Consider the following 14,276-nt stretch of genomic DNA (forward strand, 5'->3'; position numbering starts at 1 on the left):
TGATTGTGGGGTTTAACGCGCCGACGCAACGCAGGCGATGAGGCGCGCCGTAGTGGAGGGCTCCGGATTAATTTTGACCACCTGGGGATCTTTAACGTGCGCCGAAATCTCGTACACACGGGCGTTTTTGCTTTTCGCCTCCATCAGAAAAGCGGCCGCCGCGGCCGGGAATCGAACCCGCGACCTCGTGCTCAGCAGCGCAAGGACAATTTTGGAGCTGCCCCGCCTCGAGTAAGGCTTTTCGTCAAAGCCAATGGGGCTAACCCAAAGACGTGTCCCGGGTGATTCCGGAGACGAGTCGGCAGGTACGCACTTGCGGGAAAGCAACCTTCTCCAGTTATCTTAGTGCCCAAACATGATTCCGCTCCGCCCGCGCTTTTTCACCCACCCTCCAAAAAAATTGTCCCCCCACCCATTTTTCTGTCCGTCCATCCATTCGTAAACTTAAATAGATGCCGCCCCACATTAACAATACGGGGGGCGGTTGCTAAAAGTCCCATCAGCATAAGAGGCCACAGGACGCTTGCTTACTGGGAGGCCATTTGTTTATTAACAGGTAACCCAATAAAAGGTTTTATGCCTCGGGCTTCTAGGGGCGACGTACGTATTCGCGTATACGAGGAGTAAAATCCCTGAATGAATGCTCATTTCTTACCTTACATCTTCCACTAGGAAGTTCCTACAATATTCCATTTCTTTTTCCCCACTATACAATGTTACCGCAGGAGGATTTTTGAATAACCATTTCTTCTAATGATTTCGAGATATTGTTAAATTGGTTGATTGAGTGTCTGAGTGATTGATTGATAAATTGATTAATTCTATCGATTAAGTGATTTATTGATTCAGAGATTTATTTATTTAGTTTTGTTTATATCTTTATTTTTATTTGTATTATAATGACTAATCAAATAATTGTTAAATAATTAAAATAATATTAATAATAAATAAATAAATAACAATCTTTTTAAAAATGCCCCTAAAGGCCCTTTAGGGGCATTTTACAAGGCCCTTTAGGGGCATTGTATCCCGCCCCCCTATGTGATGCCCTCACTAGGAGGGCATCACATAGGGGGGCGGGATACATTGAAAACGAATAAAAAAGGGTACTAACAGCACGTTAATAGGCAAACAAGTAAATACAAGCGGGTGCAAGGCAAAAAATAAAAAGAAGGCAAGAAAGAAGAAAAACCAGCAAAAAATCTGCAAAGGACTCTGAAGCAAACCTATAAAGGCACCTTTTAGTAAAGTTACTATACGAAGTAAGTGTGTAAAAGCTCTTGGAATTTGGTCGGACCTGTTACATTTGCAATGACACATGGTAGGGGATTCCAGTCCACAATTGTGCGAGGTATGCAGGATTTTGATTATTTAGAAGTGTGTAATTTCACACGGGTCACTTTTAAGGCGTTGTCCCGTCGGGTAAATATGGTCGGTGTCGAAGAAAAGAAATCAGGACGAAGTGAAGAGTGATGGTACAGTAAGGAAACAATGATAAACGTGATAGTTTACGCCGATGTGATAGGAAAGGTAAAGATGCGCGAATTTTTAGAGCCATGACGCTAGTATGACGTGAATAATCTGAAAAGATGAAACGAACGGTACGATTTCGAAGGGATTCAATTTTGTCAACTAAGGATGCTTTGCCAGCGTCCCAAATGGCAGGTGCGTACTCAATTTTATGTCTGGGGACAGTAGTGTATGCAAGTTTGCTGAGATTAGATGGAGCATGTTTTATTCTGTGCTTTAAAAAACCAATGAGCGGTTGGCGGATGCGAGAATGATGTTGAAATGGTGATTCCATGTTAGGTCACAGTGCAGGTTAAGTCCCAGGTACTTGTAAGTGTCTGCTAGCTCAAATGTTGTGTCATTTAGGAATACTGAGTTTGAATGCGAGATTCGTGGTTTCTAAATGACATAAGTTTAGTTCTGGAATTATTCAGCGACATCAACCAAGTGGAACACCAAGTAGATATTGAGTCCAGTTGGTCAGTTGGTTGGTCAGTAGAGCAGCCTATTGAACGGTAAATAACCCAGTCATCGGCAAACAGCCTGATCCTCGAAGAAACGCAATTTGGTAAACCATTGATAAAAAATTATTAAACGTAAAGGGCCCAGGACACTGCCTTGTGTAACATCATAGTGTACTTGACAAAAAGAAGAATTAACGTTATTAGCAGATGTGAATTGAACCCTTGATGACAGGAAATATTTAACGTATGCAATTACAAGAGGGTGGATATTAAGTTGTGTAAATTTGATTGGCAATCTGTCGTAAGGTACCCGGTCGAAAGCTTTGCACAAATTTATAAATATTGAGTCGATTTGAAGCCCAGCATCAACGGAAGAGTGAATTTCGTTAATGAAACCAGCAAGCTGAGTGTCACACGAGTACCCTTTCCTAAACCCGTGTTGGTATATAAAGGCAATATTATGTTCTTCTAAGTAGCTAATCACCTGTGAGTGGATATGTTCGAGAAGTTTACAAATAGTGCTGATTATTGATATAGGTCTGTAGTTAAGTGGTGATAAGGAATTGGCGGATTTAAAAATGGTTGTTACTTTAGGTATTCTCTAATGTTCAGGAATTGCACCAGATGAAAGGGACCATAAAAAAAGAGCGAACAAGATGCGATGGATGCCATCAGAAGCATTCGTTAGTATGTTCTTGTTGAAACCGAGGAGGTCCGGTGCAGGATTTTTTTAGTTGGTTTAGTAAAGATAGAATACCGACTTCGCTAATCGTAATCACTGGCATGTTAGTGTCAGCAACGTGGCTTACGTTAGGACAACTGATAGTGTTTTAACGGGTAAATACGATACAAAAGCTATCGTTCAAGCCCTGCGCTCAACCAAACTCTGGAATCACATCACCATTGACTGTAGAAAGCGTCATAACGGGATGCAATCGGGGGTTAATTAAGCGCCAAAATATTTCTGGACTGTTAACATCGAGGGTAAATCATGAGTGAAACTATGACGACGTGTGGTTTTAAGAAGCGCTTGATATTGCTGGTCACACATTTTGTACCGGTGCCATGAAGTGGATCCTTTATTCTTGCCTGCTTTTGTGCAAAGAAGTTTCTTTTTGTTATTAAAGGGGCCCTGAAAGGCATTTTGAGCACACTAAATGAACTAGCGCAACCGTTAGATTGGGTCGCCAACGTCCTCTGTGCCAAGTATTACTCTTTTATGCGCAAAGGAAAGCTCACACTTTTGTTGCAAAGTTTGTCGTTTTTTTCTCACCCTTCCCTTCGTGTTTTTGGGCGCCGCAATCTTCACATGTCTACATCATCGATTCCCAGATGTTCGTCATGAGCTAGACATCCTGCTATTGGGCGGCTTTTTCACGCACTTCCGGCAAAGAGATGAGTCGTCTGCTCAGCGTCGGCTCGCCGGCTGATCTGCCAGCGGAGTGCTTGGGCATTTTACGACAAACGAAACAAGTGTAAAACAAACGCTTAACCGTTTGTATTGAATGCAACACGGCCATAACACGACATGGATATTCTGTTACCCGAGTACGTTCCATAAAGAAAGCGTTGAAGCCCCGTGGCACTTCTTTCGTGCAATCGCAGAGAACGCCCTGACCCGAATGCCCGGGTTTGACGCATACATTTTATTCAACTTCAAAACAATCCAGCGATGCGTTTCTAACGAACACAACGCCACAACATGCGTTGAAAGTCTGAACCACAATTGACAGAGGATGGGTTGCCTCCTGCCCGTCGTAAATTCGGTACTCACCTCGCGCGCGGTTTGCGGGGACGAACAGCAAGTCACTTAACTCTGGCGCACAAGCCGATGGCTTTTAGCCACGCACACTGCACATACCCCATGCGAGGTTGAGTCGTACGTCGCGCGAGAAAGATAATCCAGACCATGGGAAGCACTATCCACCCGCAGAAGCAAAACGCCGCATTTCATCGCGAAACAAAGGCGTCCACAACACACACACCATCGCCTCCTGTAATGCCAAACGCATCTCGCACTTCCCAATGGGAGTGAGTGGTACGCCTGCAGTTCCCACATGTCGCGAAGTGGGGCCCCAAGCTGAACCGGGATCACGCAACCGTAACTGACTTCTGGAGCGGTTTGTGCCTTGTTGCCAGGGCAACCGATGTTTGAGATTGTCAAAGAAATGGCGCTCGCTCCAGCGCTAGAAAGCTCAGAGCCACGACCACGGAGCAACGCCGCGACGGAGCATGTTTTGCCAACGTTGCCGGTCTCCACCACGCGTCGCCCCAACCTGAACTAGTCACATGATTGAAGCGTTTTGTGCACGGGTTCTGTATCGGTTCAAAATGTCTTTTTCACATTGTGCCGGCAGGAATTACCACCGCCGCAAAATAAGACCCGGCACCAGCGGGGCCACATCTGATACGGCGCTTTTTGGATAAACAGTGCGCGGTGCATCAAGGGAACGAGCGCACGACCCTCCCCGTGCGGCTGCGAGTTCGCCGCCGATAAAAAGTCATGTGCCGCCAGCAACGTACACCGCGAAAGGGCAAGGCCAGGCCGCCGCATACATGCGGCCAGATTTTTCGTTCGCTTTTCCAGCCTTGAGCGGAGTGCGTGCGGGATTCATGGTGTCAACAAAGCTTGCCCGTAGCAGACGACAATAGCGGAAGTACGTCACCTCTGCGGAGCGCAGCATCATGGGAGGCAAGGCTCGCGCGCCGTCAACAGCGGAGAGTAAGTCGAAAGGAGGAGTTGTTGTTGTTGTAATCCTTTATTTCGAAGGGAAGGCCATGCGGCCATAATAAGGGAGGAGGGATAAGAGGCAGGGAGGAGTAGCCGAGTAGCACAAATGGTGGGTCCTTGAACGATTTAGAAGAGATCACTGCCGTCAGCAGAGCCAGGCTATGGTTACTGGGATCATGTGAGTGCAGTCAAGTCAACTTTTACGACCGGGGTAGGCCCCGGTTTACACTAATCTCGAGAGACCACTCTCTAGGCCGAACAACCCGAGGGCTGAGAGAAAATTAGCGTCTTCGAAGGGGGGCTCGTCTTCAGAGGAATCACGTGGCAAAGCGTTGACGAGTATTGGGCGGTACAAAGAAAATGCGGCGCAGTGCCAGATTAAGTGGTTGAGGGTGGCGAACACTAACGCTTCACAGTAGGGGCAGTAAGGAGGTGGAGATTTTGCCGGGTGAATCCATTTTCTCATGATGTGGGGTGTGAGGGCTGCGTTAGCAATAGTTTTGTTGATGAAGAAAGGAGGAGGAAACGCGGAGCGACGATAATGCGCGGTTTTTGATTTACGATTTCTCAGCTAATACTCATCGCTTTAACATAATTCTTGCGGGAGGAGATTGCAAATACATTGCTTTATTTGGGTACATGTACATCCATGCATCGGCGGAAGGTATTTCAGGACCCCTTTAAGGCGACGAAGTGGATCGTTAAACCAAGGAGCAGTGTTAGTGCATGATATAGTTATCATGGGTATATATTTGACGATGAGTCGAGAAAACGTAGTTTTGAAAAGATTACAGTTTGTTTCGATGGAACGGGCCAAATATTCCCGCAAAAATCCTTCTGAAAAATGGATAACTCTTGGTTGATACGATCGAAGTTCGCTGTGTTGTAACATTTTATCGTTTTTTGTTATTTTTTTCTTATGAGGGGAATACGTTAGATTTCCAGTGATGATGCAATGATCTGAGAGCCCATCGAGTTTGATGATGTCAGAACAAAGATCTGGATTATTTGTCAGGATTAGATCAAGAGTGTTGGCTGAGGTGGCGGATTGTCTAGTGGACTCGGTGATTAGCTGAACCAGCGAGAAAGCAAGGCAACACTCAAGGGACGCATAAGCTTCAGAATAGCTCGCGATTACAGATAGCGTAAGCCTATTAATCACCGGAAAATTGAAGTCACCAAACAATATGAGCTCTGAGTTAGGAAAACGCGTACAAGTTTCACTCAAAACTTCACGAAATTCGTTAGCAAACAACGTATGCAAGTCGGTGGGGGGGGGGGGGTGCAGAAGGGGCCTTCAAACAACACCAATAATGACACTAGTTATTCGACTCTTCAATGACACCCATACAGACTCAAGACATGAATTGATTGGACTTAATACAGCGATTAGTTCTTTTTTGTGCCGCAAGAAGCACAACGCCGCCTCGACGATGTACACGATCACAGCGAAAAAAGTTAAACTCATAGTTACACACAAGAATCATATCATCAGGAATAACGTCACGGAGCCACGTTTCCGTTAGGGCGATTGTAATGAACATGAATCTATCGGGGATGAAAGCGCCAGCTTTTTTTACATGACACTCCTAATATTAGTAAACAAAAAACTTGAGATCATGGTGGAACTGTTCTGCGCACTGGAAGGCGAGGGCAGGTTAGTAGCTGGCTGTAAACGAAAACGTCATTGGTTTGGGCTTGCCGAAGGGCTTGTACCTTGTTGAGTGCTAGGGGTCTTCTGTGAAACCTGCACTGCGCAATCGACATTTGAGTCCCAAGTGTATGTGTCAGTGTTAATAAGTAGCTTAACGAAGGATAGACGGACACGATCACCGTTCTTCTTTACAGTCTTGGAAAATTGCAGCAGTTTTCGGCGTTTATCGCGACGAGCCTACGAAAAAGAGCGAGAAGTACTGAATGTAGTGTTTTTTTTTTTTTTTTTGAATTCGCGGAGCATCACTGTTTCTACTTCTTTCTCGTTGTAGAGTTTAGCTATAAATGGCCGGGGCTTGTCAGGGGAAAAGTAGCCTATACGGTGTGCTGTCACTGCAGTCGATACAGTTAGTTCTAGCTTGTTAGTGCAAAATTCCTTACTGAGGCGCTCAGATTCGACCCATGCCTCAGATTTGTTAGGATCGTCAACGCCATAGAAAAGGACATTCGACCTGCGGGAGCGGTTTTCTAAATCCTCAACTCTCTCTTGAACTTTAGAAAAGATTTCGCTTCTAGTCACGGCAGCGTCCGAAAGCGTCGCCGATTTCATTTTAGACTCCAATTCTTCTGCACGCTTTGTTAGGTACTGCAAGTTATTTTGCAGTGTTATGTTAATCTGTAGGATTTTGTTAATTCCTTCAAGAAGGCTGGTGTTACTGGGCTCCAGTCTCTGCACAGAAGAAAACACAGATTTTAGCTTTTCTTCTTGAGCCTTGCTCATGTGACCTGGGCTTGATTCGATGTCCCCACCAAGCATCAAGAGCCGCATTTGCACGAGCCGCATACACTCCATTTGCACGAAAACGCTTCAAGATGTAGGGTGGCCACGACACCGCTAAGAGACCAACATCATCCCGGTAACAACAGCAATCAATCAATCAATCAATCAATCAATCAATCAATCAATCAATCGACCAATCAATCAACCGACCAATCAATCAATCATTCAATCAATCAACCAATCAATCAATCAACCAATCAATCAATCAATCAATAATTGATTGATTGAATGACTGTAGGGTTTAAGGCGATAAAGTCACACCAGGGATATCAGCTGCGCCGAGGTGAAGGACTACGTATTAATTTGCACCTCCTGGGTATCGTTTACGTGCGCCAATATCTTGGATACACGGACGTTCTTCCTTTTCGCCTCCTCCTTAAAAGCAGCCAGTACGGCCGGGGTCGACCCCGCGTCCTTGACACCAGCAGCACAACGCCTTAGCCATGGAGCCAACGTGGCGGGTCCACAGCCTTGGGACATGTATTCGAAAAGCACGGCGAGAAACTACGGCTGGTCATGCGTGAAGGCTCATTCCCTTCTGAAGGCGAGACTGAAATAGCAGGCATTACGAATGTCTTCTAGACATTTACCCGCTCTATCCGCCACCTCCCTTCACAAACTGTAAAAAGATTTCAGCTTTTTATCTTATTTTTTGTTGTTCACTTCGGCACAATAATAGAGGTAACCAAACCAAGTTTTTCATTCGGACCGTTCTGCACGGACGGTTGCAGTTGCCACTTGAAGGTTGGTGGGGTTGTAGTTTTATGTGACACCTCCGGGAGTTGCATACTTCTCCGGTGCGTTTTGGGCGCTAATGTTTTTTCCGCTTTATCTGTACCATCTCGACGTATTTGAGTCATAGGTATTCCAGCGACAAGAGGTTGTACGGTGGGTGAAGAATGAGTTTATTGAGGCAAAACTTCGACCACTTCGAACATCTGCCCAAGAGCGTCTCCCTCCAACTTGTAAACGCCGCACGAGGGCGCATTTCACGTGGCTTCGTGTTACGGTTTCACGAGAGCGTGCTTTCTGTACCAAGGGAGCCGCCCTTTGTGAAAGCTTTCTTCGCGGCAATATGGAAACACGCTATCCTGCAGTAACCGCTAATCATGACAATGAGTAGAGAGACCAGTTAACTGTCAGCGTCTAAACCCCATGTGTTGAAACGCGTTCCAGCATCACATATAATATATGGAGAACGATTTCAGCTAAACAAGTTATCAAAAGAATGGAATCCAACCCAAAAGCTCGCAACGAGGTAGTCATAAAGGAATTAAGTACTAAGACAAGCTAACAAGCCAAAAAGCGGGCTACCCAGCAACTGCGTCGTTCGTGGACAGTACAAGTACGTAACAAAACAGCGAGAAGTCATGAATACAGAAATGCCGCGACCCCTCCGTGCCCAGACTTTCTGCTACCCGAACATTATGACATAGCAAAATTCATGGCTGAGTACGTGTGACTACTTGGCAGTTAGTTAACCATGATACCAGTGCTGATGCCCGTCGATGAAGGTTACCATGCTGACGCCGGCTTTCCTTTCACGTGTCTCGCTTCTTTTATCCACCGGTGTGCAACGCCAGATTCCAAAGCGAAAATCCTAATTGGCCATTTAAGCGAAACAGTCGGCATAACTATCGATTCCTGGGAAGTGTTCCGTCGCCCGAGGGTTCGATAGCACGAACGTAAACTCAGGAGTAACGAGAGGTGACAGCGCACGCCATTGAACCGCAAACTGAAGTTAGAGGAACACGCAGCCAAACGAGTGAGCAGACAAGGAGTGAAAGTGAGTGCTATTGTAAACTGTCCCATTACACGCAGACAGAAACGAGCAGCTGCGCAACGCGTACGAGAAAGATCAAATCCACTCGAAAGAGCTACGGAGGTTCGCGGAGCCAAACGTCTGAACAGGTAAAATTATGAAGCTCTTCGACAACGTGGGGCGGACAAAAAGTGTGTAAGACATTAAGCTGAACTTTTTCAGTCACAGACTCCAGCGAGTGGTTTGGTTGTCTAGGATTGTGTGTCCCATGTCAGCCCAGTGATATTCGTCGCGGGTTCGATTCCCGGCCAAGGCGGCCGCTTTTCTGACGGAGGTGAAAAGCAAAAACGCTTGTCTGTTCGAGAGTTCGGCCTACGTTAGAGGGCCCTAAGTGGTCAAAATTAATCCGGAGCCCTCCACTACGGCGTGCCTCATCGCCTTGATTCCGTTGGCGCATTAAACCCTACAATAAATCAATCAACCATAGATATTCGACAGCAAGTGTTCGCGCCTGTCAGTCTACGAAACCAGCGAAGGGCTGTCTGACAGCTTTATCTATAAATGTTCTGTGGTGGTCATCGTAACAACGTCCAAGCACCGGTTCCTTATCAAAGTGAAAAAAATGCAACAAAAAAGAGGTAATGCACTCAGCACTCCAGCACTCCTTGTAAAGCCTTCGTATAAATTGTGTCATGCATTGAAAAAATAGGTCGCAATGCAATGCTTATGATTTACACTTTAACATTTGCGGTGGACATGCCTATACAAACGGAACCACCAAACTTACGAGGAAGGGTCGGGGTACCGCTGTAGGCATTGCATGCCAAAAAAACCCTGTGCATTTTTCTTTCCTTGGTAAAAGCTGTTTTGGCCGTGTCTGCGGCGCAGATATTTCACGTGTGCACGGTGGTGGCGTGCGCGGAGGACCTGTTCCCTGACCTGCGCTCCAACATCAACCGGACAGTGTTCTTCGTGTGCGCGGGCATGTTCGTCTCGGGCTTCCCCACCGTGACGCAGGCCGGCGCCTATATCATGCGGCTGCTCGAGGACCACGCCGTCAAGCAGATCATGGCGCACTTCGTGCCCCTCGTCGAGATCTGCCTCGTCATGTGGGTCTACAGTGAGTGCGCCACTCCACTAGGCTCGTGAAGAGGTCCTCGCGCACGCACGCTTCTTGGCGGGGCCTTCGGTCTGCGGCCGCCGATCGCACAAGCAGGATTCTGTGACGTCAAGAGAAATCGCCACTGCTGCATCTACGTTTCTCGATAGCTGCAATATTCATGTGAACTTTGCAATTAAAAAGCATTATTGATATCGAGGCAAAGCAGCATTTTGAGTAAAAACATGTAGGCGCTTCTTAACCCCCTGTTCAGCATTGTCATATTGCTTGTTTTGCACAAACGAGATGCAGCTCTGGCCAGCACTGTCTGGCCGTAGGCTAAAGCAGTAGAAAGCACTCAGTACGCTTTCAACGAAAATTTCCTCGACCTTGCGTGCTTTCAGAGGTATTCCAGAGTAATGACGTTAGCGTGAATGTGTTACCCAAGCATTGTAGTGACCATCAATTTGCACACTAATAATCTTTCTTGAGGTCAAGTCCACACAGAAAAAAGAGACACTCACCTTTGTAACAGAACAAAAAGGCCGCGTATCTGCTTTCTTTCCGGCAAATTTCCCGGAAAATCTGTTTTCGTCTAGCTCCCGGCCATACCCTACAATTTTAACTGCGGTAGAGTTGACTAGAACACGGAGTGTTTCAAACGCCTATACTTTCAATACATCAAAAGTGAAGCCAAAAAATGGTTAAACTTCGTTATGGGCGCTGCAATCGCACGACTCCAAGATGTGGCGCAGTGGTAGAATACCCGCTTCACACACAGAACGCCGAGGTTCAGTTCCCAACAGTGCCGTACTGTTTTTCCTCTTTCTTTTTCTCTTTTGATGTCCGCGAAACGTTAGACATACGGTAAAGGGTTACAACATCGACCGTAATTATTCATTTTCTGTTCGGCACGATGTGCTCGGACAGTTAAATCAATTTTCGTGCTTCCTTGGAACAGGCAATCACGCGGAAATTTGTAGTTTGCGATATTATAAAAACAGCACCACAATGTCATTACCGAATACGTCATATACATATCTACGCCTAGCTATACACAGTTTCATACAAATATTACTGCATGAAACTCTATGCCTATACATGCCTTTGTTTTATGCGACGTTAGATTTGCTGATAAGTGCGTGTTCACGCAGCGAGATGGCAGTCTTAGCTCGGCTGCGCTTTTCACCAGTCGTGAAAAATCGGGGGTAGATTAGAAGAAACGTATTTAGCCAACTGCTGCGCTACCGGCGCATATTTTATCCCAGGGGACTAGTTGCTTCACGCCAGGTTTTTAACATTTATGCGCTGTCTTCAACCCACGGGGTGCATTATCTTCCGTGCAACGGCTCGGCGTCGCAATGTTCGTGTAGCAGACGACGCGAGAGCTCTCCAGCCGCCACACGGCGGCGCTTGCGTCGCAAGAATTTTCCTTCACATTCGCAGCAGGAATAATAAAGACAATTTATTTATGTAACTAATTAATTGCTTGTTTATATTTTATATAGTTTATTATATTGATTTTCTGTTTGTTTGTTTTTAAATTATCCACGCAGACGCTCTAGTTGCCACTAACACCTGCGTGGCGGGGAGACGATCGCAAGACTTCAGGGAACTGCCCGGTTGTTGTCCTGTTTTCGCTTCATTTTTGGCAGCTCGTTTGAACCACTCTGTTTTCACTCTACCTGCAGGAACATGGTGCCGCATTCTCGAGCCTCGATCGGTAGTGCGGGAATCGGAAAGGCGGCTAGTGGCTAGAGCACAGCGCTAGACATCGAACTTGTAAGGCGCCGAAGCAGCGTTTGTTAGTTTCGTTTTCAGACTGTTCAAACACTGCATCAGCTGTTGTATCTTCATATCGCCCTGCCATGTAAATTGAAAGGTGCACATCAGATTTTATAGCGTAACCATGGACGATGGCTGAGGCGTCGTCGTACTCCGTTCGGGTGCCTTTTAACCAGCCATTTGCGTACACTCGACGCAAGCAGCCCGGCGCAATGCCACGGGCTGATTCGCAGCATATACGTAATTTTCCCGAACATTAAATCCTTCGAACCTTACCCTGTGCGTTGACAACGTATTCCGCAAACATAAAAACCGCAAGCGTCATTGCAGCCGCAGTCATTGCAAACTAAGGCCATTCGCCGACACTAAATGTAATAATACCCTTCAGAAGCAGGACCTGTTTCCTTTAAAAGACTTTCCCCTCGCGATGTGACAGCGGGTATGTGTCCTTGACGCTAAGGCTAACGCTGCACTTTGAGGTTTACAAACCGGTACCCGCACCTTGACCTGCAAGTAGTTTTACAGCGCTTGATTCGTCGTAAGCCGCCGCGCTACTGGTGCGCAAAGTTAAGCCTAGATATATGCACAACAATGGTAATGGCCAAGTGCCTCGGGCATAATAATGTAAAGAAAAAAAATGTTGCAATGAGAAAGCACGCTCAGTAGTTACACGAGTCGTTTCACGCATACTCCAAGCATTCCAAATAATGGGGAGTGCTGCGTTTTTTCGGTAGTTTTGATGTCAAAGATGACAAGTTGTGTTCAAGATGCTTGCCTTTGCAGTACACACCGCAGACTTGACTCACTGGTTCTGCCTGCTGTTTCAGGCCTGAAGAGGTTTTGCTTCGACTTAGAGTTCATGCTTGGACGGCCACCGAACGTTTATTTCCAAGTTTGCTGGGTGGCCTTGTGCCCCGTCTTTATGGCGGTAAGCGAAGACTATGGTTCCCTACTCTGGGCAGGGTACACGTCTGGATGTTTTCGAAGTGTAAGCGTGGATATTGACACAATACGCTTGCTCATATGTGCCGTTTATCAAAAAAGTGGGTCGTCGCCTGAACTAGTTTTAATGAAAAGTGCTTCAAACGCGGAAGAATTCTTCAGTTAGAGCCATAGATTGCTTGGATAGAATACATCAAGTTGAAAACGTAAAATTAAAATGCAAATAATGGGGCAACATTTAAGCCTGTCTAAGTTCAGTTATAATTATTGACAAAATGCGCTCGCATTTTGTTAAAAATCAGTGGCTGTCACCAGATCCAGTTTTGGTGGAAAGTGCGTTTTACGTACAAAACTTGTTCCCTTGGGCCTATAAACTGCCTTGAACATAAGAAATGTGATCCGTGGGATATAAAAACAAAGTGTCGACATATTTCGTTGCAAACTAAACCTAAAAATATCAATTCGATTTTGAAGGTTTCAAAACTTGCGTTAGAATGCCGCATATACAGACTACACTAGTTATTGAAATATTTTAAGATTTGTTTTGTGGTAATCATTTCAAGGGCGCAACATTGATATAGTAGAGGACGTCATAAGCTTTACAGTGTTTTTGAAATTGTGAATTCGGCCAAATGTAGGTACCGCCTTAAAGCGTTTCGCTTAGTAAGAAATCCCGGATTTGGTAAAACTGAGTAAAAGTGAATATACCTCAATTTTAAATTTCACAGTACAAACTTCTGTATTCCGTTTGTCGTCGCAAATAGAAGTTGCCAAAATCCTTGTAATTAGAGTAAAGAAGAGGTTCCTTTCGATTGTGATTGGCATGCGGAGAGCAGAAGCAACATCTTACGTAACTCTGACTACTCAAGGGCAATTTGTTTTTGAGACACTTGGCGACAGGCCAAGGAAAAATACAAACCTCAATGGAAATGTACTTACCGATTTGTTCATCGTTCGCGTATGTGAGGAGTTCCAGGCATTAGTTACGTCGTCCGCATCCAAACGGCTTCTCAGCGTGTATACTTGTGAGGCAAAAGCCCGTTCTGGCCCAGTACCTCAATCAGCGAAAAATCCGTGGTTGTTTTTACTTCGTTTAGAAAATGTCATCCGCCGTAATGAGTAAATGTAACGCATATTTCAGCTCTTATTGGATTGCAACGCTGGCGTCTGAAAGTGCAGCCGAGTGCGTTACCAATGTGCTATCACCGTACGTTGGCCGTGGTGCAACAAACGTTTTTCTTTTCTTCCTGCCGCAAACCTGCCTGGGGGTTTGTCTGGAAATCTGGCGCTCCTGAAATATGAATTAAAATCGTTAAATGTGCAGAATAGGGCGTGCCCCATGACACTCGAGGGTGGATGACACGTGAGTAGAATAGGTCCCTTTAGAAAACCGGAGTATTAGGCACAAAACTCTGATTCCAGGAAAGCTTTCGCGTGTGCCAGCCTGCTAGTAGAAGTAATGCGCGCCGAATGACAAACTAGCGAAAGTG

The 14,276-nt window shown here is 45.8% G+C and overlaps 1 protein-coding gene across 2 annotated transcripts in view; it reads left to right on the forward strand.

Annotated features, from left to right (window-relative positions):
* Positions 1 to 14,276, forward strand: part of LOC144165017 (sodium-dependent proline transporter-like) — an 86,672-nt gene that overhangs the window by 59,428 nt on the left and 12,968 nt on the right. The window contains exons 10-12 of one of the 2 annotated variants that reach the window (XM_077695186.1): positions 9,020 to 9,109; positions 9,849 to 10,080; positions 12,672 to 12,772. In XM_077695186.1, coding sequence (XP_077551312.1) covers positions 9,020 to 9,109; positions 9,849 to 10,080; positions 12,672 to 12,772 — 423 coding nt within the window. The remainder of the gene's footprint in view (positions 1 to 9,019; positions 9,110 to 9,848; positions 10,081 to 12,671; positions 12,773 to 14,276) is intronic. The other variant, XM_077695187.1, reaches the window with a different exon arrangement.

The sequence above is a fragment of the Haemaphysalis longicornis genome, unplaced genomic scaffold, assembly GCF_048455015.1.
Source record: "Haemaphysalis longicornis isolate Haplotype H1 unplaced genomic scaffold, Haemaphysalis longicornis Haplotype H1 scaffold_14, whole genome shotgun sequence".
In the NCBI taxonomy this organism is placed as follows: Eukaryota; Metazoa; Arthropoda; class Arachnida; order Ixodida; family Ixodidae; genus Haemaphysalis; species Haemaphysalis longicornis.